This window comes from Microtus pennsylvanicus, chromosome 6 (assembly GCF_037038515.1).
Source record: "Microtus pennsylvanicus isolate mMicPen1 chromosome 6, mMicPen1.hap1, whole genome shotgun sequence".
Lineage (NCBI taxonomy): Eukaryota > Metazoa > Chordata > Mammalia > Rodentia > Cricetidae > Microtus > Microtus pennsylvanicus.
Window position 1 is genome coordinate 104,676,128 of NC_134584.1, and position 27,209 is coordinate 104,703,336.

General features: G+C 42.9%; 1 protein-coding gene across 2 annotated transcripts; it reads right to left on the bottom strand.

Moving 5' to 3' along the window:
- Positions 1 to 24,111, bottom strand: Dync1li2 (dynein cytoplasmic 1 light intermediate chain 2). 2 transcript variants are annotated; one of them, XM_075977059.1, is made up of 13 exons: positions 23,789 to 24,111; positions 23,578 to 23,651; positions 21,458 to 21,574; positions 18,364 to 18,594; positions 12,255 to 12,424; positions 11,265 to 11,358; positions 10,007 to 10,142; positions 8,010 to 8,121; positions 7,526 to 7,585; positions 5,777 to 5,818; positions 5,309 to 5,426; positions 4,505 to 4,621; positions 1 to 2,509 (listed from the first exon to the last, which is right to left on the bottom strand). In XM_075977059.1, the coding sequence occupies exons 1-13, from the start codon at positions 23,893 to 23,895 to the stop codon at positions 2,409 to 2,411; spliced, it is 1,479 nt and encodes a 492-aa protein (XP_075833174.1). In that variant the 5' UTR covers positions 23,896 to 24,111; the 3' UTR covers positions 1 to 2,408. The 2 variants fall into 2 exon arrangements, with proteins under 2 accessions (XP_075833174.1, XP_075833175.1); XM_075977060.1 differs by lacking the exon at positions 23,578 to 23,651 and having other exon boundaries at positions 23,789 to 24,002.
- Positions 24,112 to 27,209: the final 3,098 nt, after the last annotated feature.

Below are 27,209 nucleotides of genomic sequence, written 5' to 3' on the forward strand. Positions count from 1 at the left end.
AAAGGAAGAAAAAAAGGAAAAAAAGTGCAAATAAAACCATCTAGCAGCATTATCTGTTGGATTTTTAGGAAAGACCAATTCATAGCCCTCATCTGGGTTGGGCTTATTCAAAATTATCCATTTAAAGACAAAGAGGTAATCATTATAACATGTATAAATAGTCATAAAGTTGTTTTTTTATAGTCTACCATACAAGTGTTTTCTGCAAATAAAATTAATTTTACTTTAAAAAGTGAAGGTTGTTTACTATTTGGCCTTTGGTTCCGATGCTTAAGAATCCTAAAATAACAAAAATCACCTCATTTCCTCAAACTCCAAAAGAACCCTGAAGCTCCCCAAAGCTGGTAGACTTTGGCAACATGCACCAGCTCCTCCCAAGTGTCAAAGAAGTAGCAGTGGTCTTCAGAAGCCTTCCCAGGACCAAGCCACAACACTCATTGATTGGCTTTAGCATGTTTTACATCAACACAAAAGTGCTTCACCATTCAATGATACATTTAAAATTTTGCATCAAAATTTAAAAAATTACACTTTTAGGCAAGTGTTTTTTCAAGAATTTCTGAGGTCTTTCTTTTTTCCCTGACTGCTGCAGAGATTAAGTGACCCTACCTTTAGGGGGGCCATCTATAGGTCAGCACCTCACTTACACGCCCTCAGTTCACTGTCACTGCCTGGACAACCTGGTAATCTGAAGCAACAATGCATGTTAAAAACAAAAACAAAATAAAACCCCCAAAATAATAACAACAAAAAACTGAATTAAAAAGGAAAAACTTATATATTTCAACAGTAAAACGGGCACAAGAAACATCTTTTTGTTGTTAGAGGGGCAAGTAAGCACTCAGCTTTCTCCTTAACAGTGTTCAGACCTTTACAAAGTGACTCCAGACAGCCACGGAGCCTTGTCATAAACTAGATGTTAACTTACGCCCAGTACTACATTAGTGGTTAGTCAAGTCTGGTATGCAAGTAAAGTAATGACATTAGGGACACTATGCCGAGACACACTGTAACAAACATTCATATAAAAAAGTAAACTCCATGGAAGTGAACTGTGGTTTTCCCCTTGGTTTGGACAACAAATGTTTTATACATTAAAGTCATGGTAGTGTTTGTATTACATGTGCTGTGTCACAAAGAAAACTCAAAGTGCTATTTCAAATCCACAGAAGACATTCTCAGAATGGTGGTGTGTGACATGATGGTGTGCATGAATATGCCCCTAAATGGAAGACACACAAAACTCTCACTTCCATAAGAAAACAAGTGCTACATTTTATGACAACACAAATCTGTCACTTCCATTTTCAATTAAAGCACTTCCTTGTTGGTCTGGTAGCAGTGATCAGACCAGAGCCACAGAAAGAACCTTTTGTATCAGTGAAGGTTACCACAGACTCTAAGGCAGGAATTGGAACAAGCTTATTAACTAGAATGCAATGACATTAAATACTTCCTCCAAACTTCATATAGCACACTGCCATTATGGTAAAATGGGAGATCAATCACCCATTTTCTATTAGTTGGCCAGCCTGTAGTAGTTAAAAATAATAATTTAAAAAAAAAATAAAATAAAGCAGGAGCTATTCGAAATATCTAATTCAAAGTAAACAAATTTTGTATCTGCTGACTTCGAACACAACCCATAGCAACCACCTGCCCCAGCTTATATATGCATAGACCCAGCATTTCTCCAAGGACAGAAGGACATGGCCTGGGCCAAGCATGTGGGTCCTGGGCAGCTGCCATTTCAGCATCCTGTGTCAGTTCTACCTTCTTCAGGTACCCCACACAAAACACACTTTCCAAAATTAAAGATGCATTCAGAATAAGTCCAATTCCCATTCTGTTTAGTGTTTAGTTTGGAAATGCTTCTAATTGTTAAGTCTTAAAGGCTGCTATTTGACTTCTACCGTGCGCGTAGTTAATGCCACTCACTTCCTCCTTCCACCTCCCTCAACCTTCGGCTTCCCCACCAGCACTTCTCTCATCCCTCCTGAACACTTCTCTTCCCTGGACTTTCTGCTACTTAATCTGCTTCCCAAGACCACGCAAGTGGTCAAACTATGACCATCTCATCAATGACTTACTAGTCTCGTTTGCTCCCCCTGATAGTAAGTGGGCCCCCTTTTTCCACTCTAAAAGAAGCCCAGCTGCGCTTGCTTCCCACAAGAGAACCGCAGCCCAAGGGTCCAAGGGACATCCCTAACAAGGGGCCTGACATGTAACCTTCCTAAATGTGCATCTCACACTCGGACAAGCCAATGAAGTATATATATTTCTTTTAAAAGTTCATCTCCCCTACCCCAAAAAACTGATAGCATGTGCTGTATCAGAAAAATCCTGGTCTTATCAGATGAATATACATAGTTATTTGGTCATTTGACATATGCACTTTTAAAGGAGGATCAGGCTTCATTTTCTGTTGAAGAGTTTGTTACCATGGAGTCTGGCTTTCGAGTCATTCTATCCAGTTCTTCCTGAACGTTTGACAACACAGTCTTTTGTCCTTTAAAAAAAAAAAAGGGAACAAGATAGAGAGCAAAACAGCAGCGTGAGAAAAGATTTTTTTTCCCCACAAGGCAGAGTTTCTCTGTGTATCTCTGGCTGTTCTGGAAATCACTCTGTAGACCAGGCTGGCCTTAAATTCACAGAGATCCGCCTACCTCTGCCTCTCAAGTGCTGAGATTAAGGCATGCACCACCACTGCCTGGCTCTGCTGGAGAAAATTTTTAAAAAGCAGCATTTAAAATCATACAGTCAGCCTTTAACCCCAGCACTCGGGAGGCACAGGGTGGCAGATGTCAAAGTTCAAAGCCAGTCTAGTCTATAGAGATAGTTTCAAGACAGCTGGAGCGACGAGAAACTTTGTCTTGAAAATTTAAAAACAAATAATCATACAAACTTCTGCCACCATTTGTATTGACAACATTCTCAAAGAAGAGAAAGCCTTCTCACCAAGGGCAAGGAGACAGTTCTAACCTTGTTAATGCCAGTGTCACAGGCCTATGTTCCTCCAGCTATGCAGCGGGTAGGGGAGTACTTTCCTCCAGCTATGCAGCGGGTAGGGGAGTACTTTCTCCATCATCTCCCTGGAGGCCATCACTAAGTTTCAGGCATGTGGTAAACTACTTTCTTCCCAGACAGGCACTTAGCTTTTATTTCTAGCTGCAACACCTCAGACTGACTAATGGGCTGATGATGTAGCTTTGGCAAAGTATTTGCATTACTGAAAGATAAAACCAAATAAACTCACAAAATCACTTAGCTTAAACTGACTCACATGGAAATACCATGTTTTATGATGAGACTGAGGTTGGACAGTTCAATCCTGCACAAAGCTGGTGCTCCATTTCCTGTTGTCAAATAATGTCTGGGGCCTGGACAATGACCTCTATTTCTGGTAAAAGGCAAATACTACATCAAGGCTGAGGCCTAGATCAGATTCTTGAGTCTCTATGAAGTTATAAGTTGTTGGAGGCCCAGACTACCCCAAGGACAAAATAACCTTCTAATGTTATCTTCTATTTTGGAAAAATTGATAAAAAACAAATTAACATATGCTGAATGCCCTTTATATGTGGGGTGCAGTGGTGCATGCTTACTTACAGTCCTAGTAAGAGGATCCAGAGTTCGAGGCAGCACAGGCTTGTCTCTAAATATACAAAAGCAAGTCTAAAACATACTCTACTGGTTGTCTAGTAATCATCAACTCCTGGGTTTGACTGTTGGCCTCACAGAAAGGAAATAAGTAGCCTCTAGCTTAAGAAAGTATGTGATTCCCAAGGACTCCACCAGTTTGTTTCAGAAACCTCCAAGACTAGCTTTTCCTACCATCCTACAGGGAAGGACAGATGACTGGGTCGCCACAGAGAGAAACTGCAATGAGACAGTGTAGGTACACAGGCTCTGGCTCTCTGTAAGATCAGGGGCAGTGGAGCAAATGAAATGCCTTTCTTTCTTTCTTTCTTTCTTTCTTTCTTTCTTTCTTTCTTTCTTTCTTTCTTTCTTTCTTTCCTTTTTATACACTTGCATGCCTGGTGCCCAAGGAGGTCAGAAGAGGATGTGAGATCCTCTGGAACTACAGTTAAGGATGGTTGTGGACCACTATGTGGGTACTGAGAACCTGACTCCTCTGCAAGAACAGCAACTGATCTTAACACTGAGCCATCTCTCCAGCTCAAGCAAATAAAAACTCTTCAAGTATCACATAAAATTAAGTAAATGTCAATAGCATACTCTACAATGACCTCCAGTGTAAAGAGTTTCCAGATCAAGGGTACAGGCACAACTTAGACCTTACGCTGATTTACTCAATAGCCAGAATGTACATTAAATCACACTTTAAATGTAAATGTGCCAGGGAAGTCTGCACAGCATAAAAAGCCAACATAAAGCTTAGTTGTGTTCACTGCTGGTCAAAACACTGGAGGCCTGCAGGCTGGCGGAGACAACCACTGCCATCTACCTCGCCCCGTCAGCACTGTCCGGATGAGGCCCCTACCTGACTTCTTGGCTGTGCTCTGCACTCCACCAGCACTAGGACTTCCAGGAGAGCCTGTTTTTTTACTCAGCAGACTATTGAAGAAGCTGGCCAATACCCCTTCACTTGCTGCATTATCTAAGAAAACACAAAAGAAAAACATAACAAAACATCACTCAAACTGATGACTTCAGAGAAGATGTAGTTCTTAGATTAAAATTAAGCATCCGTAGCCATCACTTTCCTAGCTGAGCACATTCACGTGTCACTGTTTCCTGAGGCTAACTGGGCAGTGATGAGATTACCAATGAAAACATGTTGACACTTCCCACCTTTGAGGGATCTCTGTGTCCTTAGTATAGTGCTTTTTAGTTTTATAAGTTCATAGGACTCACAGCCTGTTATGAAACACTCATTTTCTAGTAAAACATGTTCACCAAACAGGCAAGAATTTACAGGATTTTGTTCTGATGGTTTACTGTAGCAGTATCTTTGGGTATCAATAAGCACTGGGATAACACCTTAGTCTAGTTTGGTGAGAACAAAAGAAAAAATAGCCAATTCATAAATAGTATTAATAAAAATTTAAGAAATAAAACTCTATATATTGTTCAGGGACTTCCTAAATCATATTCTTTTCTGAAGGTACCTGCAGGGTCTGAGGTCTTACACAATGTCTGGTGAACATGACTAACCTTGCTGGGAAGTAAAAGCCTTGCTGGAAGACAACAGCCCAGTGTTCCTAATCCCATGAGAGCCCCAGCTACTATTACAATAAACCCTTCGGGCCGAGGACTAAAATCTTCCCCCAAACAGCATACATACTTTTGATGTTTGGATCTGGTTTCTTTACTGATGTTCCTGGGGATGCGCTTGGCACACTAGCTGGTCCACCCCGACCCTGGGTCCTTGGAGAACCAGAGGGTCCTCTGGCAGGAGATTCCTAAGTCCAAAACCAGCCCATGTCACACATAAATATAAAAATCACAAAAAAAAAACCCCACAAATTTCATCATCAAGACATTTTTGCATGTCTAGAGTAGCGTAGTGGAGGTCTGCTCCCAGCTCAGTCCCTTTCTATGCCTCAGTCTCCTGAGACGAGAGCTTAAAGCGTCCTCATTCTCAGCTGTAGTCCTTCATCAAACATTTCTAAGACTATTGCATTTCTGGCTGTGGGTCTTTGGGAGACCAATTCACTTTAAAATATAAAAGCCCACATAAACATAAACTGGTGTGAAGTTAGAAGGCACCCACGACACCAGGCCATGACCCTGTTTGGTGTAAGGTACTCACGGAGGTTCTTGTGGGCGTGGCAGGCTGCTTGGCAAGGAATGACTGCAAAGAGAGGGACAAACTGGCCATTAACCAAGGCCTGTAGCATGAACTGAGGTCTGGAGAAGGGTTGACTCCTATGACCGTACTACAGGACGACAATAAAGAGTCATGTTTTACACTCTAAATGCAACATAACCTAAAGCCAGTATTCGTATATGATGAAGACACCCTCAGTAACCAGTCTGGAAGCTAAGGAAATAAACAGGCCATAGAAAAGGGAAACAGTTAGGAAGAAACTGCCAAAAACTAACAGGACCTGAACAAACCACTAGGAGAGGGTGACATGTCTAACAATTTGGGTCAAAGAGAAAGGTTAAGGGGCTGGAGAGATGGCTCAGAGGTTAAGAGCATTGCCTGCTCTTCCAAAGATTCTGAGTTCAGTTCCCAGCAACCACATGGTGGCTCACAACCATCTGTAATGAGGTCTGGTGCCCTCTTTTGGCCTGCAGTCATACACACAGACAGAATATTGCATACATAATAAACAAACAAACAAACAAACAAATAAATAAATAATTTTTTTTTTTGGTTTTTCGAGACAGGGTTGGAAATTAAAAAAAAAAAGAAGAGAGAAAAATGTTAAGATGGGGTTTGTGTACAAAACTATCACCTTAGGTGGAATCAAGGTGAATCTGGAAGAAGGCCAGGATGAATGGCATAAGAACACACTGTATGGGGTTGGAGAGATGGCTCAGCACTTAAGAACACTGACTGCTCTTCCAGAGGTCCTGAGTTCAATTCCCAGCAACCACATGGTAGCTCATAACCATCTGTAATGAGATCTGGTGCCCTCTTCTGGCCTGCAGACATACATGCAGACAGAACACTGTATACATAATAAATAAATGAAATTAAGAAAAAAGAACGCACTGTATGTATGCATGAAAAATTAAAAAAAAATAAAATGTTATATTAACTGTCACTTTGGGGCTGAGGATGTAACTCAGTTGGTAGAGTATGTGCCTAGCATGCAAGAAGCTGAGTTAGGTTCCCGGCACTGCATAAAGCCAGGCATGGAGACATATGTCTGTTATTCCAGCACTTGAGAGTTAGAGGCAGGGTTCAATGCCATCCTTGGCTAGATAATTGAAGATCAACCAGGAATATATGAGAACTTTTCCTTAAAAACAAAACAAAAGACCAAGTCGGGCAGTAGTTGTACACAGCCTTTAATCCCAGCACTCAGGAGGCAAAGACACATAGATCTCAAGGACAGCCTGGTCTATAAGAGAGAGTTCCGAGGCAGGCTCCAAAAGCTACAGAGAAACACAGTCTTGGGGGGGGGGACAAAACCCCAAAACACAAAAACAGCCCCCCCAACCAAGCCCAAACCAATATTCAAAACAAAAAAGTTAACAGCTTGGAAAATGACTCTCCTTATCTACAAAAATGTATATTATTTGCTTTTATACACTATGAGAAAAAAGGAAGTGAAGTCAGGCCACTTGGTAAATTGTCAATTCAAGAAGTAAGCCAGCAAATCTTCTCAGGGCAAACAGGGCACATAAAGCATACTAATCCCACCCCTGCAGGATAGTGTGCAATGAAGGCAGGCATCATGAGGCAGGTGCTCCAATCCCTTCCCCATAGAAAAAGTAGGGAATGAGGAAACCTTGTCTTAATCTCCATGCCGCTGCAAGCTCTCGATCACATACGGCCCCCAACCCCCCCCAGAAAGGGCATTCAATGCAAGAGAAGGCGTCTTACCTGTTGTTTCATGAGGAACACCTGCTCATCCTCTGCTGCCAATTCTTTGTCGTGGACCAGCTGTGAAACAATGCATATTTGTGGCCACAAGCAACAAAAATTCTCAAATGACTGTCAAAATTATTGCTACAAAAATCTTGGCCCAGGCCTCCACATGGGTTTGGGGGATCTTTCTTGAGACCGTAGTTACATTTTTCTAACTGGGTACAGACTCTCTCCCAGAACTAGTCAGGGCATGTAGCCAATTCATGTTCTTAAATCTGGTAGGTCCTAAACAGTACCTCCCAGATCATAGTCTTCAAGAGCCCCAGAGGGAGGGGATTTAGCAAAAATAATCCAGAAGAGACAGGAGCACTGTGGGACTTGACAGGAAATGCAGCCATAATTGACATGGTCATACCCTCACTCACACTTCATATCAACAGACTCATTTTCATGATGTAAAGCCACCTAAGTAAGGTTTTGAAGAGACTGACTAAGGTACCTTTCTCACAGGAGGCTTTACAATAAAATCTTCGTATGCATCTTCTGGCTTCACGGTTGTAAAATTTTCATGTAAAATAGCTATTTTCTTTTCATTATCCCAGCCTGCAGGTCTAAAAACAAGGAGGCACAGGTTAGCCTGCTCTGCCTGAGATTGCCTTCCCATATATATCTGAAAGACATTTCAGGTTATAAGAAACTCCTGGGTAAAGTCCTTTCTCACATCTCTACATCTGGAGGTGTTGTGTCTTGTAGCTTTGGGTACATACCAAGACGCACAGCAGGCATATCTCATCAAATCAATGTGACACATCCTACTCCAGGGACTCAGGGATACTAGATGTAAGGCGCCAGTGTGAGACACTGCCCCAGTGAAGGTTTCAGGAGCCAGCCCTGTTTAGAACAATGCACAAAGGAAGGCGGTCTAGAGAGGGCTGTCACTCCTGGGCTTGGGCTCTGCTCTTGCATTTTGTCCCTCTTGAGGACACTTCTTTGTAACAATTATCTTATGGACAGCTCATTAATTTTTCTGGCATGGAAGATGTGCCTTGAAGCCAAAGAAGAAATCATGGCCTCTATCTATTCTGGGCTCCCCACAAGAGACACAAGGAGACCTTAGGCTCCCATGCGGATGTTGTAGAGATTAACATCACAAGCAGAAGGTACGAGGTTTGATCAGTGTTCCAATTCTACTCTCTTAAATGTAGCACCACACAGTTCTACATGACACAATTCTGAGGTCAAGAAGCTCTAGATAAAAATACACCAAAAACCACCGACTGTTCTCATAACCCTCTCTTGCCAAACACCTAACCCAAGAGGGTGCCAATCCAGGGTGCTTCTCCCAAACCGTCTTGTAGACTTTACTAATTCCTACATAGGCAACTACCAACAGACACAACAGTAAAAAGGGACTGGACAAAGCTGAGATAATCATGACACATGCAGCCTCCAGAGCAATGAGATGCTTCTCCATTACACATGAGCCCTAAATCCAACAAGAATCCCAGCTCCTCAGGATGATGTTATTAGGAACGAAGTGATTACAGAAGCACACCATTCATTAAGTTTTTGCTTTAGTGCCTGACTGTGCTGGGTGATTCTTCAGGGCCAGGGTAGAAACAATGTGAGCGAGACTCTCTTCAAACACACAGAAGGTAACCTGTTTAGTTTCCGAGAAGCACCTGGCTCTTGTACGGATCCTTTCACGAACGTCCTGGCCCCTTCCTTCTGGTCTGCTTGAGACAGTCCACTCACTTTGGCAGCAGACTTTTCTGGCCCCACTACACTAGCCCACTGCTGCCCCCCTCCTCTTCAGTATATGTCTGTCTCTGTGTGATAACAGGGACAAGTAGCGTTTACGTCTGTGTCCCCAGCAGAGAACCTGACTACCTAAGAGGTGCTGTGTAAAGCTTGCTGATAACTGTCAAGTCCAGAAGGCAGGAAAATGTTACATCAATCTGCTAATCTAAGACCACAGCACTGTCATATGCATATATGGCAATATGATTCTCTAGTTAGAAAAAAGACACCAACTCAAGAAAACAGGCTGGTTAAGTCTCTGGCACAATGACCAATCCCAGGGGCTTGCAAAATGCAAATTCCAGAAAGTACACTGACAGGGATACTGAGAAGGGGCTTGCAATCACCCTGGCAACAGCAGTCACGAGGTGCTTTCACACAAGCCACTGAGGATCCACAAACAGAAAGCTCTATACTGTGAGTCTCTCCCCAGCCAATGCTTCACCAGAACTGACAGTAAGTATACAAAATGGCTTGCTTACATTCTGACTACCTTCTTTCAATGAAGGAATGCAGCTCCTCTGACCATACCACCCAATTCCCTTAAACCAAGTGAGTGAGCCCAGAAGGAGCAGAGAGGGTCAGGTTGAGCCCAGGCACTCTCAGACAGAAGCGCTACACTGAAAAGGCATGACGTAAGTAGCAAATGCACTATAGAGAGAAGGGCTTAGACGCCATCACCTCCAAAGCACTCACATAAAAACTGCGTCCTTTTCCACAACTAAGGCGGGTATGGTAAAGTGGAAGCCATATGTTTTATGAACAATGTACTTATACAGCAAGTCAAGGTTTTTCTCTTCCTTCACTGAGGTGTAAATCAAAGCAGCTCCATCTTATCAATTTGCTTAAGGAAAACCAATTCATTGTGAGACAAAAACCAATCACACATATACATAATCCTTAAAGAGCTAGGTGATCTGTTGTTTATCCACATGCAAATGACAAAGCATGCAAAATTTAAAAACTAAAAAGGGACAGGAGCAGAGGAACCATAAGCATGCAGAGGCTGTGTAGGATGCAGCTATTTTCCTTTAACACTTAGACTGCTGTCATTTCTGAGCTTGCTTCCTAAGAAGCAAAATCAGTGGAACACCACCCTCAGCCTATAGAGGTCCACAGATTGCTTCCCAGCCAGGTGCTCACAAAGGAATGAGTTTATCATTAAGCACACCTTCAAAGTCAGTGTCGACAAAGAGCTCAAAGGAGGCACTTGTCACTCGTACTCCAGGGTGTGGAAATAAGATACCAACTGCTGTTGGCTTTATACAGAAGGACTCAAAAAGCTGCTGACAGGGTGTCTTTCTCCTGAGCGGCACAAAGACGGAAAACACCTGCAGTACCTCACCCAGTAACCATGCTGGTGACTGAACCTCTCTGCATAAGAGCAAAGTCTAACAAGATGTCTAAGTACAATCAATGTCATTTGGTCATAAAATGGTCACGTGTAAGTTTCTTAATACGAAAGCCTATCAAAAAGTACGGCCATAAAAACAAAGCAACTAAACTGGGCAGGGTAGCACATGCTTGTAATTCCAGCACTCAGGAAGCCAGGGAGAAGATCACAAGCTCCAGGCCAGCCTGGGTGATATTGTAAGACTCTGTCAAAAAAAAGTAATACTTAACAAAGTAACCAAAGACATGTTTCAGTTAGTATATGTAAAATTCCAACATAGGAAAAATATAAACTAATGCAAAGTTTACAACTTTTTTCCCATGGCAAAAACTACCCTGTGAGACAGGCACGATGGCTTAGTGTTTGAGTAAAGGTGGTTGCTACCAAGTCTGACAACCTAAAGTTGACCCTGAACCCACACGATGTAAGGAGATAACCGATTCCCCAAGTTTCCTCTGACCACCACACTCATGAGCCCCCTTCAAATAGTTAAGTGCAGTGAAAAAGAAAAAAGGACTACTCTGTGTTGAGGAAGGGCCCGATACAGCATCCCAAGGATACACTGGAGGCAGAATCTCCGCAGGTGTGACTGTATGAAGTCGAAGTGCTCGTCCCTATAATCATGCTCTTTCTCCAGGATGCTCACTGCATCACACTGCAGGAGAGACAAAACCAAGAGGAACATTAGCTCTCTGCTTTTCTGCCTGCTCAAAATAGAATAGGAATTTCTTCATAAATAACTCCACAGGTGACCAGGTACTAATTCAGGTACTAATTAGAGAAGAATAAAAGGAACAAGAGAGTTCTCGTTTATCCTGGCCTCAGCTTACACACAAAGCAAAGATGTAATAAGCCTGATCACCTCATAATTGTTTTCAATAGGAAATAAAGTCACATTGGGAAAGAGGCCCTTTCACACTGCTGTGCACTGCACAACAACGTAGCTTTTACTTAGGAATAAAGCACTTTTGAAATCCAAAATGTTTTTAAAGCTACTTTCCCCTTGGGGCTGGAGAGATGGCTCAGAGGTTAAGAGCACTGTCTCCTCTTCCAGAGGATCCGGGTTCAAATTCCAGCATCCACATGGCAGCTCACAACTGTTTGTAACTCCAGTACCAGGGGATCTGACACCTTCACACCAATGCACATGAAATAAAGTTAAATAACTTATTTTTTTTTTAAAAAGCTACTTTCCCCTCATATATAGGAGACATACCTTCTCTAAAATTAAGCTTAATTTCTATTTCTACTTCATCATCCTATTTTCACTGTCAGTGTGGACCAGATGCACTGGCTTACAGACCCTGAAGAAACCTGCTTTCACTTAAGTTTGCCCATGAAGTCAAATAGGCTTTCTGAACTAAGTGATGTCAAGTTTGCAGCAGCATTAAATGACAGTATGTTCTACCCTGACACATTCAATGTACCTTAATGAATCCCAAATAAGCCCAATTCTCCCTCAAGAAGAAACTTCATCAAAGCTTCTGAAAGTTTGAGACGGTGATTGTTCACTGGCCAAACCCAGCCAAACTTACAATTCCCTGGACGCACCTTTGTGCACACCACCAACACTGAGATCCCCAGGTTATGAGTCAGCACATTGTCACCCAGAGGGAGGGCAACACTGTCTTCATCTGAGCCTGAGGTCAGAGGCCCTCTTCTCTGTGGGGAACCCTGACAATTTTCTTCAGGCTCAATATAATCTTGAAAATCTTTCATAACTACAAAAAAAAAAAGAGAAAAATTACAGACACAAATAAAAACATACCATAGGTTTAGAAAATGAGGAAAAAAGGTAGTAACAATTAAAAAAAAAAAGAGCATTTATGCATGGCACAGGCTGCAGCTTTAGGGTCTAGGGATCGTGATGCAAAGTGCCAGATTCGCATCTGGTGCCTCACATCTACTGAGCTGTGAACTACAAGAGCACTAGACCTTCTTAACACCTTCAGTCTCATGTAATCCCTAAATAGGCTTTTAAAGTTCTGTTTTTAAAAATTGTACTATGACTCGATCTTGTGATTTTTCATGTGCTAGGCATGCAGTCTACCACTGAGCCCTAGCCCAAATTTTTAAAGTTCTTAAGTTCATACTAGTTTCTATAATTAAAAACTACCAAGTGAAATAAAACGAAGAACACCACCACCAATAATTCCCTCACATATACTTTTCTCATGTGGCAAACCTTTTTCTAAGTACGGATAGTTCAACTTCATTATCGGTGACCACTAGAAATCACGTAATACAACTTGTCAGGATCTAATGAGAAAAGCTTACTGGATGGCTACAATCTGTCTTTTTTTTTTTTGGTTTTTTGAGACAGGGTTTCTCTGTGGTTTTGGAGCCTGTCCTGGAACTAGCTCTTGTAGACCAGGCTGGTCTCGAACTCACAGAGATCCGCCTGCCTCTGCCTCCCGAGTGCTGGGATTAAAGGCGTGCGCCATCACCACCCGGCCTGGATGGCTACAATCTGAATCCCAGAGCATTCATTTCCATGTTTGAATCCCAGCACCCACACAACTGACGGCCACCTACAACTCCAGTTCAAAAGGATCTGATACCCTCTTCTGGTTTCCACGAGCACTGCACACATATGGTGCACAGAGATACATGCATGTAGAACATCCACACATAAAATAAGTAAATGAAGCACTATGGAAGGCCAAGAAATTATTTTTGTTGCTGCTTCATAACTGTAATTTTGATACTATTATGATTCGTAATGTAAATAGCTGATATGCAAGATATCTGCTATTAGACCCCTGTGAAAGATTTGCTCAACCCCCAAAAGAGTTGCAACCCACAGGCTGAGAACTGTTGTTCTAAATGATTGAAAAATTGGACTTTTTGTTTGGCATGGTGGCACGTCTTTAATCCCAGCACTCCAGGGGCAGAGGCAGGCGGATCTCTGTGAGTTCGAGGCCAGCCTGGTCTACAAGAGCTAGTTCTAGGACAGGAACCAAAAGCTACAGAGAAACCCTATCTTGAAAATCCAAAAACAAAAAAAACAAAACAAAAAATAAAAAATCTAAATTAAAAAAAACCCTGGCTATTCAACAAGAGTAGGAAATTCACATATTTTAAATAGAACATTGTAGAAAACAGATTGGAAGACAGAAAATATACATAACATACAGAAAAATGAAGAAAGGTGGATTACAAAAAATGAGAACCATAATCCTGAAAGTAAAATGTAGCTCAATGTAATACTTTCTCTATAGGCAGTGAAGCAGCCAACACTTCACCCCAGAAAACATTAAGGCCCAGTGTTGAAGGGAGTCCCCACTACTCTAGCTTCACTGCTGTGGTTTCCCCTCTTTCTACCTCACTGACCGATGCTGCTGGATGCAGTTTTGAGAAACTCCTTCTATGAAAAAGTCCGACAGGCACCAGGGAAAAACCAACTGTTAAGATTTAAAGTGGTGGGTTTGGATACTGAATTGACAAGGAACAGTCTTGTGATAGGTGATTTGCCATCATAACTAGGTTATTGGAATTGGCATAGTGGTGTACACCTTTAATCCCAGTACTTGAGAGGCAGCCTGGTCTACAGAGTGAGTTCCAGGATAGTTAGAGCTATATAGCGAGATCCTATATTCAATAACTAAATAATCACCTTGGGGTGTGCAGGTAAGGGTGCTTCCAGACAATCTATGGTTTGTTTACAGTTTAGGAATAAAAAGATTCAGAGCATCTATGCTAGTCCACCCCTTCACAAAGGTAGAAAAGCTTTCACCACGTCTCCATACCACAATCCCTGCTCCTAGACTACATAAAAACAACAAAAACAAAGAGAAAACAAGCTGAGTACTAGTTAGTATTCATTTCTGCCTACTGACTGCAGATGTATTGTGACCAACAACAGCCTCATGTTCCTGACTCCATGCTCTCCTTCCTTGCTATGATGTGGTGTGGGAGGTCCTTCTGTATATGTGTTGCTTTTATTGGTTAATGAATAAAGAAACTGGCTTGGCCTGATATGGTAGAGTAGAGCTAAACAGGGAAAACTAAACTGAATGCTGGGGGAAAGAAGGTGGAGTCAAGAGAAGCCATGGAGACAGACACGCTGAAACTTTCCTGGTAAGCCACGACTTCATGGTAATACACAAATTAATGGAGAAGGGTTAAATTAAGATACAAGAGTTAGCAAATAAGAAGCTAGAGCTAATGAGCCAAGCAGTGATTTAAATAATATGGTTTCACACATATGATTGATGTTCCTCTAGGACTCCTTACAGTGAGAGTCAGGGATGTTTCTTATGCTTTCACCATCTTTGGTGACCCTTTTCCTCCCACTGGGTTGCCTCGTTCAGCCTTGATATGAGGGTATGTGCCTAGTCATATTGCAACTTGCTATGCCATGTTTGGTTGATATCTTTGGGAGGCCGGCTCTTTTCTGAAGGAAAACAAAGGAAAAATGAATCTGAGGGAGAAGGAAAGTCAAAGGGAGGGACTGGAAGGAGAAAAGGGAGGGGAAACTCAGTTGGGATATAATATATGAGAGAAGACTAAATAAACAAACAAACTAATATGGTTTCTGTGTGATTATTTCAGGGCTGAGCAGCTGGGAACAAACAAGTGGCCTCCTACAACAATGATAGACTGTATTCCCTCAAAAAGCCCCATCACCCCCCCACCCCCCGCAAAAGAAGAACCCAACAACAAAAACCCTTCTTTACAATATCTTTGTCCTGTTGTCTCAGCAATAACAATAATTAGTCCACCACACCTACAAACAAGCATCTCCTTCTAGTGGCTCTAGGACTTGCTTCCCTTGGCCAGCTCTGGTGCCAGTGGCTGATCACAAAGCAGTTCCAATCTGACAGGCTGGGATGGAAGCTGGACTGTAAAGCAGTGTTTACTTGAAAATAATACTATAGGGGGCTGGAGAGATACTCAGGAGTTAAAAACACATCTTACTCTTAAAAAGGATTGGAGTTCACTTCCCAGCACTGCCTAGCAACCTCCTTCAGGAGGCTCCAACACTTCTGCCGGAACCTGTATTTACATGAATGAATACTGTGCCCCTCCCCACATAATTGAAAATACAATAAATCTTAATAAGAAAATAGTGAAGAGTCTAATTAATCTGGAAGGCAGCAGTCCTCTGAGGAAGAATATCAACAACTAACTACTTTCCTAAAAGTAAGCTAAAACCAGTGTGAACAGACACACTCCTTCAGCAGGCAGCACAGGCATGGCTACCACTCCAAACATCAAAGACCAGGGACAATAAAGCAGAGACCCTCAGACATAGACATGGTTCAGTAGTTGCTACATACCCTCCAGAATATACACATATTCTCTCCTCTTCCCCTAACCCAACAGAACCCTGCTCAGAACACACAGAATTAAGACTTTTCTGGACTGTCAGGGGAGTCAGCAGATCAAAGTGCTCCCTGTGAAACACTGAGGTCAACCCCTAGCACCTGTAGTGAAAGTCCTCCTGCTATGCATGTGCACACACTGTAAACAACCAAAAAGACTCTGCTCTTATCCTCTTTAAAAGACAGGAGGCTTGTGCACCTCAGCATTGCCTTCCTGGAACACAGACAGGCTGCTGACATTCTGGTTGTCAGGAGGAAAAGAACCACACCCTCAAAATGACAAAGCGGAAAGCACAGTGAGCCAGGGCTCTGGAGCTGTCTTCCCAGAGCTGCTCGCTCTTGGTCTCATCTTCAGGAGAAATAAACTCCAGTCTTGTTGAAGTCATCTTCCTCTCCAGGGTTCTGTCATATGTCGCTGAATCCAATCTTCAGTGGCACAGACACCAGTGACTAAGACCATTAAATTAATTCAGTGTCTCATTCCAAAGCTCCCCAAGAATAGGTATCCTGTCTGCTGTATCCCCAGCACCTAGAACAACACCTAGTTAGTTCCTCATTTTCCTCATCTGAGAAAAAGTGGTACCCTTGGCCAATGTGGCTCTTTTTCTAGTTTCATAAATCTCTATAAGGTTATCAATTCAAGAAAATGTGCTCAGAGGACTGTAGCACATTAGTTCACTAGTCTGGGTATGAATCTGTGTACAGTGATCTAGAAACAGCTTTTCAGCCTTAAAAACACTCTGCTGAGTTGTCTTTAACATCTGTTTTGCAAGAAAAGGAGGCATTATCGAAAAGGGTCAGTGGCTGGAGACAGATGAGCTGAACTGCATGATAATCACTATACCCACATGCGGATGAGCCAGGAAGCACACATGCAACAAAGGAAGAATAAGGTGTTAAGCTGCCTGTTTTAGTTAATGATGGATAGGGGCAAGATGAAGTGTGGAACAGGAAGACATGCAGTAGAAAATTCAATTTGAAAAGCACTATCAAACTCAGAACTCTCTTGCTAGTTAGTGTACAGATACTATGTTATGTGCCATGCTCTGGAGCCCTTGTCAATCCACGAAAGGGAGTGATGTCACCCTGTGGCACTAAGCCAGAGGCAGCCAAGCTTCCACTGGCCAAGACGCTGCAGCTGCTGGTTCCACTGCCTGCCCCTCCCGTTTCCCTGGCAAAGGGACAGAAGCTGATGTAACTGCACAGAAGCAAAGGAAGGAAAAACAAGCTTCTGAACCACATTTGGAAATCTACCAAACTTCCTTTAATTTGAAAGTTCTTTGTCCTCAGAAGGATTCATATGTCTTTAACCCTAAAATAACTTTTATTGTATTTTAATGACCCCTCCCACAAAAGACAGTTTTCCTATTCCTGAATGTAATCATATTTGCTAGATTCCAAAATGAACTAGTTGGAAATGAAAGAGTTCTCTTCTTTAGACTTTTATTAAAGCCATCAACAAGGAGACACGAGATCTCTATGGGATTCAAGAAACGTGGGTTTGGGGTTTGGAAAAAAAATGTTCCCAAAGACTGTCCCTAGCTGGTGGTATTACTGAGTTATGTTTGACTGGATGGAAACGGCACTGGATGGAAGCTCTCAGAGGATTCTGCAATGTGCATTCGGCTGAATGGCTATTAGAAGAGGGACCAAGAGGAAGGAAGGAGGCACTGCAGACAGTACTTGACAGTTACCCTTTCCCCTTTACTCCACCCTTCTCTGCCTCCCTTCTGCAATGATAAGAAGGCCTCATCACAGGCCAAGAAACAGCCAAGTGACCATGAACTGAGACTTCTGAAAACATAGCCGAAACAAAACATTGATAATCTTTCAAGTTTTTTCTTTTCTTTTTCTTTCTTCCTTCCTTCCTTTCTCTTTTTAATAATAGGGTTTCTCTGTATAGTTATAGCTGACCTGGAACTTGTTATGTAGATTAGTCTGGTCTTGAACTCACTGAGATCTGCTTCCCAAGTACTGGGATTGAAGGCACGTACCACGACACCCATCCATCCGTGTTTGTGTGTGCATACACTTGAATGCCTGACTATATATACACTATATGCATGCTAGTGACCAGATGCCCTGGAAAAAGAAGTGGAGGTTGTGAGCTACCTAATAAGGGTACTGGGAACTGAGACTGGGTCCCCTGCAAGAAGAGCAAGTACTCTTAACCACTATATCACTTCTCCAGCCCTTCAAATTATTCTTGATAACTGAATTTCAATAACTGAAAAATATTTCAGAACAAAAGCAGATTCTATGCCAAGTAAACTCTCTTGGCTGAAAAAGAAAGTGGCCCCAATAATCCAAAGAGACTAGTAAATTTTACTCACATTTTCGTTCCAAATCCCTCATTTCCTCTGGTGGAATTTTCATCTTGTCAATGTGCTCACGCAGAACACTAGCCCACTTCTGTAGAGATTCCATTATAGTCCAAGGTCTAGACATGTCTGCAACAAAAATGGCCAGGGTCTCCGGCAAAGACTCAGCTGAAACTGCGAATTTCAGCAGGCCTTTGTGGTAGAGGTCTCCATCTAAGATCCACACATTGCAGCGGGTGTGATCTGCGGAGAGAAATGATGCACCACCATCACCTAACAATGTCTGCAGACAACGAGAACAGCAGCACTCGGGAGGGAAGGAATCCACACAGAAATCCCAGCCCAGCAGTGTCTACCCAGCTACACAAACCAGCCTACACAGAATCAACTGCCTAGACTTGTTAAAGTTTAGCCTCTAAGATTTCAGCAGATTCTAAGGAGCAGGAGTGAAAGGAATTCGCTTTCAGTAACAATCGAAGGACACTAACATTTATTGATGAATTGTCTAAGTAATCTACTGTCCCAAGACACCAGCGATCTGGGAGGTGGTGAACAAGCTGACTAAACCTTTTGTGTGGCACACTAAGCAACTATAGTTATTAGAATAATAAGTCATCTACTCCAAGCATCTTTATCTTTTAGATATGCATATGGATGTATTTACAGATGAAATTGTATTAATGTCTGAAACTGGATAAAAAATAATCCAATGTGGACTACAGGGAAATCTTAAGATACAGCTGAAATAAAATGTACCAATAACTGGTAAGTGTGATAATTCAACTACAGAAGGTAATTCTCTAAATTTATAGGATATTTTTAGAAAATTTCACATATATATATATATGTACATATATACACGTACATATCTATATGCTTGCATATTCCTTAAAAATTATTTTTTCTATAAAAGTATCTTGGGAGAGGGAACTCCTAACATCAAAATGTCATTTCATTAATTTCCTTTCCAACATATACTTTTAAAGCCTACTTTTCTTTAGCTTCCTTGTTGATATAACCAAATTATTAGTATCTATAAAAATGTATTTTGATGAGTTTGAACATAAAAGTATCTACATCTAATTGTATTTACAACCTCTAAATTATGTTAAAATTTCAGACTTATTTTTATTATTTTTAATTCTATATAGGTGTGTGTGTGCCTACATGTAGTGATGTGCGCCAGAATACAGGTGCTCTCGGGCCAGAGGTCTTGGATCCCCTGAAGCTAGAGTTATAAACCATTATAAGCCACCCGACAGGGTGCTAGAAACTGAACTAACGTAGTGCTGGGATGGGTCCTCTGAAGAGTAGCAAGTGAGCCATCTCTCCAGCTCTTATTTAAAAACTTTATAAGATACATTTAGAGTTACGTGTGCCCTTGAGAGCAAAAGTGAAGGATATGTGTAGGTGCACACATCCACAGTGAAGTCAGAGGACTGCCTGTGGAGAGTCACTTCTTTCCTTCCATCAAGTGGGTCTCAGGGATCAAACTCAGGCTCTCTTGGCTGCAGGTGACTTTATCTGCCGAGCTACCTGACTGGTTCCAAAACTCCAGTATATTTTAGTTTGGGTCTGTGAACCAACTCCAGACATATGAGGTTTATATGTCTACCCATCAGCAAGTATAGTTCCTTTTTTCGGCTTTCCTTGCCAGTGTCAACTATGCATCACTCACCCATTTGTGGGAATCACATATGCCATGCAGCATTAGACGGATATCTAACTGAGAGGCAGTGGTCCTTTGACATGGGATGTCCTACCACAACCCAGATAGGACCAGAGTCTATTTTCTTTAGCAGGTGATTATCTGTGAAGGGTGTACTTACAATCCAGTCATACCACACATTAAAAAGACTAGCGCTGAAAGATATATAATTAACCTAAGGCAAGGGCAACTCTTCCATCAGACAAGGACTCCCAAGTAAGTAGCTGAAAGAAAAGTTCTATAAATGCAGCAAGAAAAAAGGTCTAGTAGTGACCCGAAAGGAATCTGAAACAGATGTCAGCATAAACTTCAACTCAAAGCCAACTAATGTGGTTACTGGGATGCTCTGTCCTGCAATGTGCCTCAGTATTGGAAAAACCAGAGGACACAGAGATTCAGAGCATCTACACCGGTATGCCCTCTCTCCATGTCTCCAGTGATCCTATCCCACTCCCACACTCTGTCCACCTGCAAAATGTACCATCATCTTCCTCCTCATATGAGGAAATGGAAGTGAAGGGTGGTTAGGCTACCATAACTGGTGGCATTCTGAACCAGTTCTGTCTGGCTCCCAAGCCCAAGGTCTTCCCACAAAAACCATAGCACCCTACAAAGGCAGGAAGCAAAAGATGCAAACATTCAAGGTCCCCTAGCTTGGTTTAGTGGCCTCACTCATGTAAGCATAGACAGCTGAGTCGAGGCATACACTCAATGCCTGTTTTTCTGACAGAAGACAAGAGGCCTTGACACCAGGCCTACTTGCTGCATTCTTTTCAAGACCTTTAAGGAATGTTCAAAAAGACAAAGTCAAGGCAATGGGGCTAAAATCCCTGAGATCTAAATTAGCATATAAACATGCCCGAGCTTTAGGAAGAGCCCCTACCCATGTCCTCTACTCAATAGCTTGGAGACAGCAGGATTGTAGTGCGAGAGGCTTTTTGGTTTATCTTCTTCAATTTAGGAATAAGAAAGTAGGGTAGCTTTATAAAATCACCCTAACAACATGGTCACTAGTATTTAAACAGGCAAAGGCAAATATAGAAAATGAAATTAATCAACACACTTCATCTTTAGACTATAGGCACTGATAACTATTCTACAGTCACTAAAAGATCTGACTGTAAAACCTGAAAAATTATAAAGGAGTTATTATGGAGTAGCATCTCTGAGAGTTCAAGGCCAACCTGGTCTATACAGTGAGTTTCAGGCCTGCCAAGGCCATTATCGTAAGACCCTGTCTCAAAAAAAAAAAAACAAGACCAGACTAAAAGTGAATCAAGTCCTGCAAAGACAAACACTTCACCATTCTCTTCAGCTCTAACAGAGCGCTGGGAAGGTCTAGGCATTAGGAGCCAGAGTGCTACAAGTCACTTTACAATGGAGTAACAGGTCACTCACCATCCCGGTCCTCATCGTGAACGCTGAGGTAAAGATACTCCAAGCCTCTTCCTTTTTTGCCATGCTCCGCTCCTTGTAGTTTGGTCATGAGAGTTGTTTTACCAGAACCATCTTCTCCTACAAGTGACATTCACAAAAAAACAAAATGTACTATGTGTCATGCTAGGCAAAGATGGCAAGTCATAACATCAACACAATAAGAAACGACTAAGACTCTGAAGCAAGCCTGCCGCTAAGGCCTCAGCTCCCATCAACAAAGTAAATCTGCTCTAAGAGTGCCCAGGAGAGGCAAAGACAGCCAGCCCCAAGATCCCAAAGAACCCTCTACTGCATTTCTCTTAACGTCCCAAGGGAAGGATAAGGCAAATCTACTAGCTCTAAGTTTCTAAGACAGACATTCAGAGAAGTGAACGTCAAAGGTGGGACTAGTTTCTCACAAAATAAATCTTTACCACAGTAAAAGAAAGAACTCTTCAAAACACAACTAACCTCAAAAGTCTAGGAACACTGAACTAAAATTCTGATTCTTTTTTTTTTTTTTTTTTTTTGAGACAGGGTTTCTCTGTGGTTTTGGAGCCTGTCCTGGAACTCGGTCTTGTAGACCAGGCTGGTCTGGAACTCACAGAGATCCGCCTGCCTCTGCCTCCTGAGTGCTGGGATTAAAGGCGTGCGCCACCACCGCCCCGGCCTAAAATTCTGATTCTGAGCCGGGTTTAATCCTAGCACTTGGGAGGCAGAGACAGGTAAATCTCTGAGTTCGAGGCCAGCCTGGTCTACACAGAATTCCACAACAATCAGGGCCACACAGAGAAACCTTGTTTTGAAAATTCAACATACAAATCTGCTTCTGCCTCATAATCATGAAGTTTATAAATATTATTTACATGCATCTGATTTTGAAACATCTTCACAAGCACCCTAAAGGCTTGGAAGCTGGGGAAAAAGTAATTACTGACCTAAGCAAAACTCCTAAGTACTGAGTCTCATCTCCCTCAGACTATCTATATCCAACACCCTCCCCCACACAATATCCCTAAAGAACCACTATTACTAAAGACCCTTGGATTCATGCTGGCCACAACTCACCTAGACCATGGTGAGTGCGTGTCAGCCTGATTTCAGCACCTGCTCATTCTCATCTACCCGGCACTCTGCAGCCCGAGCTATTTCCCTAAAGCCCATATCTGGCTATAACCTACCACACTGGCCATTACCTGGATGAGAGAAACACTGGGAAACCACCAGGCAGTTATTTCCTAAAGGCTTGGGGAAGGGTAGAGGAAGATAAAATCTGTGAAAAGCAGGAGCCTCAGGAAAGAACTAATCTATGTGCCTGCACCTAAACAGTTACCCTTCAAAACACCCGACTCCACAAGTTCTTTCAACACATCAAGCAGTGTGATGCACCCACAGCAGTCTGCTCTTGACAGGAAAGATGCAGGGCAACCACGCACACATCTGCCTCCTGCTAGACTGGGATTCTTGCAGTGTCTAAGCTCGGCTGTGCTGTCCCATTGCTCAGCCCTCACCCCAACCCCAACAGCTTTGCGCGTGAACGCACCTAATCCATTTCATTTGTATGAGATAACTGAAGTCAGAGAGGTTAAATGACTGATTTGGCAACCTGGCAGTGACTGCAGGAGTAATGCAAGAAAGTTCCTAGGGCTGACTCCCAAGGTCTGCTGCCTTTGGGGAGTCCCTTGTGCCTCTGCTCAACAGCCCACGAGGGGCTTCGAGACTTCTCAGTTCCCAGCCCAGGTCACCTAGTTTCCCCATCTCCATCCAGCCTGAACATCCTCTTTTCCCTTTCTCTACACCCTCAACTTGGTGAGCACAAGACTAAGTGATGAAGAAGATCAAGGCTGAAGGCTCAGCCAATGAATGATTTGAAGGAATGCGCCACAAGCCCACGCCACATCACTGGACTCCAAACGGACCTGCATTCTGGGGGTCAGGAGAGGTGTGGGCTTGGAGACTCTCCGGCTGCCCTGCTAGAGTTCAGGGTAGCCTCCCCGGCCGGCCAGCAACAAGCAGGCAGTAAGGGTGGAGAAGGCAGGAACCTGTAGGAGGGGCACTGCCTGGCCCACCCCGGCGCCCCAGGGCAGTACCCGGCTGCTCACCGAATACCAGAATGTTCTTGCCGGACGGCAGCTTGGACCTGGAGCGGGTGGACACTTCGCTCAAGATCGAAGACCTGCGGCGACAATGACAAGAGTGGTCAGCGCGGGACCGCCCAGGACCGCTCGGCCCGTCAATGTCTGCCCACGGTACCGCCCGCTCCGGCCCACTCTCTGCCCGGCCACGCCACCCGTGGCTCTGTACGTGGCTCACCATAGACTCTGGCCTTCCTCCTCTTCACTGGTTAGGTCGCCGGCGGCCGCCACCGCTGGCCCATTGGGGCCCAGCAGCAGCTTCTTCTCCACCCCCACCGGCGCCATCTTGCCAACTGCAGCCACAAAGAGGGCCCTCCCCCGGGCCGGTCGAGGACCCGCAAGGACCCCGGCAGGGCCGCGCCGCCCGCCCGCCCAACCGCAGAAGCTTCGCTATCCAGCGCGTCCCGACGGGCCGGCGACGTCCGCGTGCGTCTGCGGGTGGCGGAAGCGCCGCAGCGAGGGAGGTTGCTCGGTCAGGCAGCGAGCCGGACAGCCTTACGCGGGAGGTGGAGCCGCGGGCCCCGCCCAACTGGGTGCGCTAGGGCGACTCCTGCAGGCTTAGAAGGTGCAAGCCCAAGCTTTAGAAGACAGCCCCGTTTATGTCTCACCTTGTGTGTCACAAGCTATCCCATCGAATCCTGCTTAACTCTTAATAAGTGAATTGAGGAAACTATAGCTTAGAAATATAAAAGGGCTTGGATGTGGTCTACCATGAAAGACGCTCTAAAAAAAACCTCACTCCTAGCAACGGGAATCTGGCAGTAGGGAAATCGGAAGTTCAAGGTCTTAGACTACATACCAAGCAAGTTAAACTGAGCACGAGCTACGTGAGACAGTGCTTCAAAAAAAATAAATAAAGTTAAAATGGACTTGGCAAGGTGACACACGCCTTTAATTCCAGCCCTGGGGAGAGAGAGGCAGGTTGATCTTTGTAAATTTGTAGCCAGCCTGGTCTACATAGCAAGTTAAAGGCTAGCTAGGGCTAGCTAGTAAGACCTTGTCTGAAACACAGTCCCAAGACCCAGTGCTAGAACATCCCAGTCATGGTCATTATTCCTGAATTCTTATATAATGAATCTGGCATAATTCTATTCGTAGAATATCACAAATCCTCAATTGTTGTCTTTCATCTCCTCTGTAGACTACTAACTGTGAATAATTTTTTTTTTTTTTACCAGTTAACAATACTCTTGGCTTTGCTTCAAGTTTTTTTAAATGCTATCTTTTAGGGAGTCAACATTTGACAGCAGAACAATTGGCTGTAACTTCTTTCCTTCATTGGAGAAAATAGTGGGGGAGAGACTGGATGTGAAAAGGTAAAGAAGAAATGTAGAACAGGAGAAGTAGTGGGGAAGAGAAAGAAATGTTTGTGTTTATCAGAGGTAAATTAAGATATGGCCTGGACCTGAGGGCTCTTGCTGTCCTCTATGGAAGGAGGCTAACTTTACAAGCAAATAAATACAAGGAAAAGTGGTATGGCGGGAAAAGCAATCACCTAAGTGGGTTCCAGGTGTAAAGGATAGTGATTCTGGCTCTGCCAAAAAACTTAGCAGCATAAATTACAGGATCCAACAAGGGCATACAATCTGCCATTTTGAATGTAAATTGGAAAAAGGAAAATGGGAGGGAAGTGCAGGAAATACTGGAAATCATACAAGGACAAGCAGTATGAGTTTTCACAGGACAGTAGAGTTGAAAACTGGGCCAGTAAGCTTTAATCCCCACTACATGGAATTCTCTAATGTGATCAGTTGCAAAAGGAGAAGATAGCACCAGTTGTAAATATAGTAGCTTTCTTTTCTTGCAGGAATACCAGGTGGGAGGATGCTGCAAAGATAGGGAATGCAAATTTTAACAGAGAATTGAACAATTCACAACAAAAGAGGATTTAAAAAAATGGGCTGGATGATAACACTGAGCTTGCTAAAGACCAGGCCAGCCCCTGGTGGTGGCATATGTCTATAACCCTAGCGCTGAGAAGGCTAAGGGAGGAAGAGCTAGAATTCAGGGCCAGTCTGGTCTGCACAAGGCTGTCTGAAAAATAAAGAGGAGGCTGGCCTGGTGTAGAGAAAAGGGGCTACCAGAGATGCCAGGGCTTTCCACTAGCCCATTCAGGGTGTCATCTGATATTTAGAGGAGAGTGCAGCAGCACACTCACATAAGCAGACACAGAAGTGTTTCCAAAAATACTGGATGACAAACAGCACAGACTAAATCTAACAAAATGAGAAACTGAACATGAGCTCTTACAGTCCTATAGTAGAGTTTAACAAAAAACAATCCATGGGCTGGAGATCCCACTCAGCCAACAGTGCTGGGGCAGGGATCCATTCCTAGCATCCCACAAACTGGCCATGGAGGCAGAAACCTGTGATCCCAACACTTGGGATGCTAAGGCAGGGGGATAATGAGTTCAAAAGCAGCCTGGGCTGCATAGTGAGATACTGTCTCAAAAACAAAACCAGGGCTGGAGCTGTAACTCAGTGGGAGAACATCTGACTAGCAAACACAATGTTCTAGGGTCATTCTAGGATAAACAGTGAGTGCAAGTGCAAGGCCAGCCTGGGCTACAGAAGATCATATCCTATCACAAACTAACCCAATGGGATAGAAGTATTTGAAAATGATTCCAATTATAATGGAAAAGGTGTAACTATATTAGCTATTATTGGAAAGCTGGTCAAAAGACATCAAAATTAGGTTCATAAAATTGGGCATACCTTAGGAGAAAACTTGAGCCCTTTCTAAGGCATACATTACAAATAGACAATAGTATGTCCAACAGTGACTGAGCTCATTAGAGGATATGGTCTGCTATAGCGTGAAGGAGCTGAGGCTCATTAACACGAGGCAAAAATGATGTGGAAGGACAGGAGGAGGAAATGAGAGACACGTAAAACAACTAAAGCAACAAGCAAGATGACTTGCTGGGTAAAGGCACTCACTGCCTTACCTGACAAACTGAGTTTGACCCCTAGGATGCACATAGTGCAAGGAAAAAACTAACTTCTGCACGTTGTTTTCTCTGGCCCAAATACACAATAAATCAATACAAATAATGAATAAACAAAGCAAGTAAACATCCAGCAAAATGAGAATTTGGTCAGAGAATAGAATATGAGAGTACTAATACAACCTCATAATTGACCTTTAGAAGAGGAATCATTTAACAAATGGCAAACATTTATTTGTTGGGTGAGAGCCTTAGTTGAACAGCTTGAGAAATTGAGTTCTAGAGTGAACACTGGCACTAGGCAAAAATATTGAAAAGCAAATGTCTCATATAGTATTTGTGGCAACATAACGTTAAGTAATGTTTAAAGGCTGCTATTTTTTTCTTCTGATCTATGTTCTTTGACTATAAGGAAAATTGAAGGCACAACATATTTGGCCTCATGGAAAAATTCTATCTAATTTTCACATTTCTGAAAATGCATTTGCTTTATAAATTATTGTAACATTTTGAAGAGTTTATATCGCAAAAGTCATTTTAACTCTCATATCCTGTCTCTTAAGAGTTTAGAAGAATAGTTAACATTTTATATCTTCTAAGAAATTCTATTTTAAGAGTACAAACAAAAAACTTGAGTCTCTTCTAG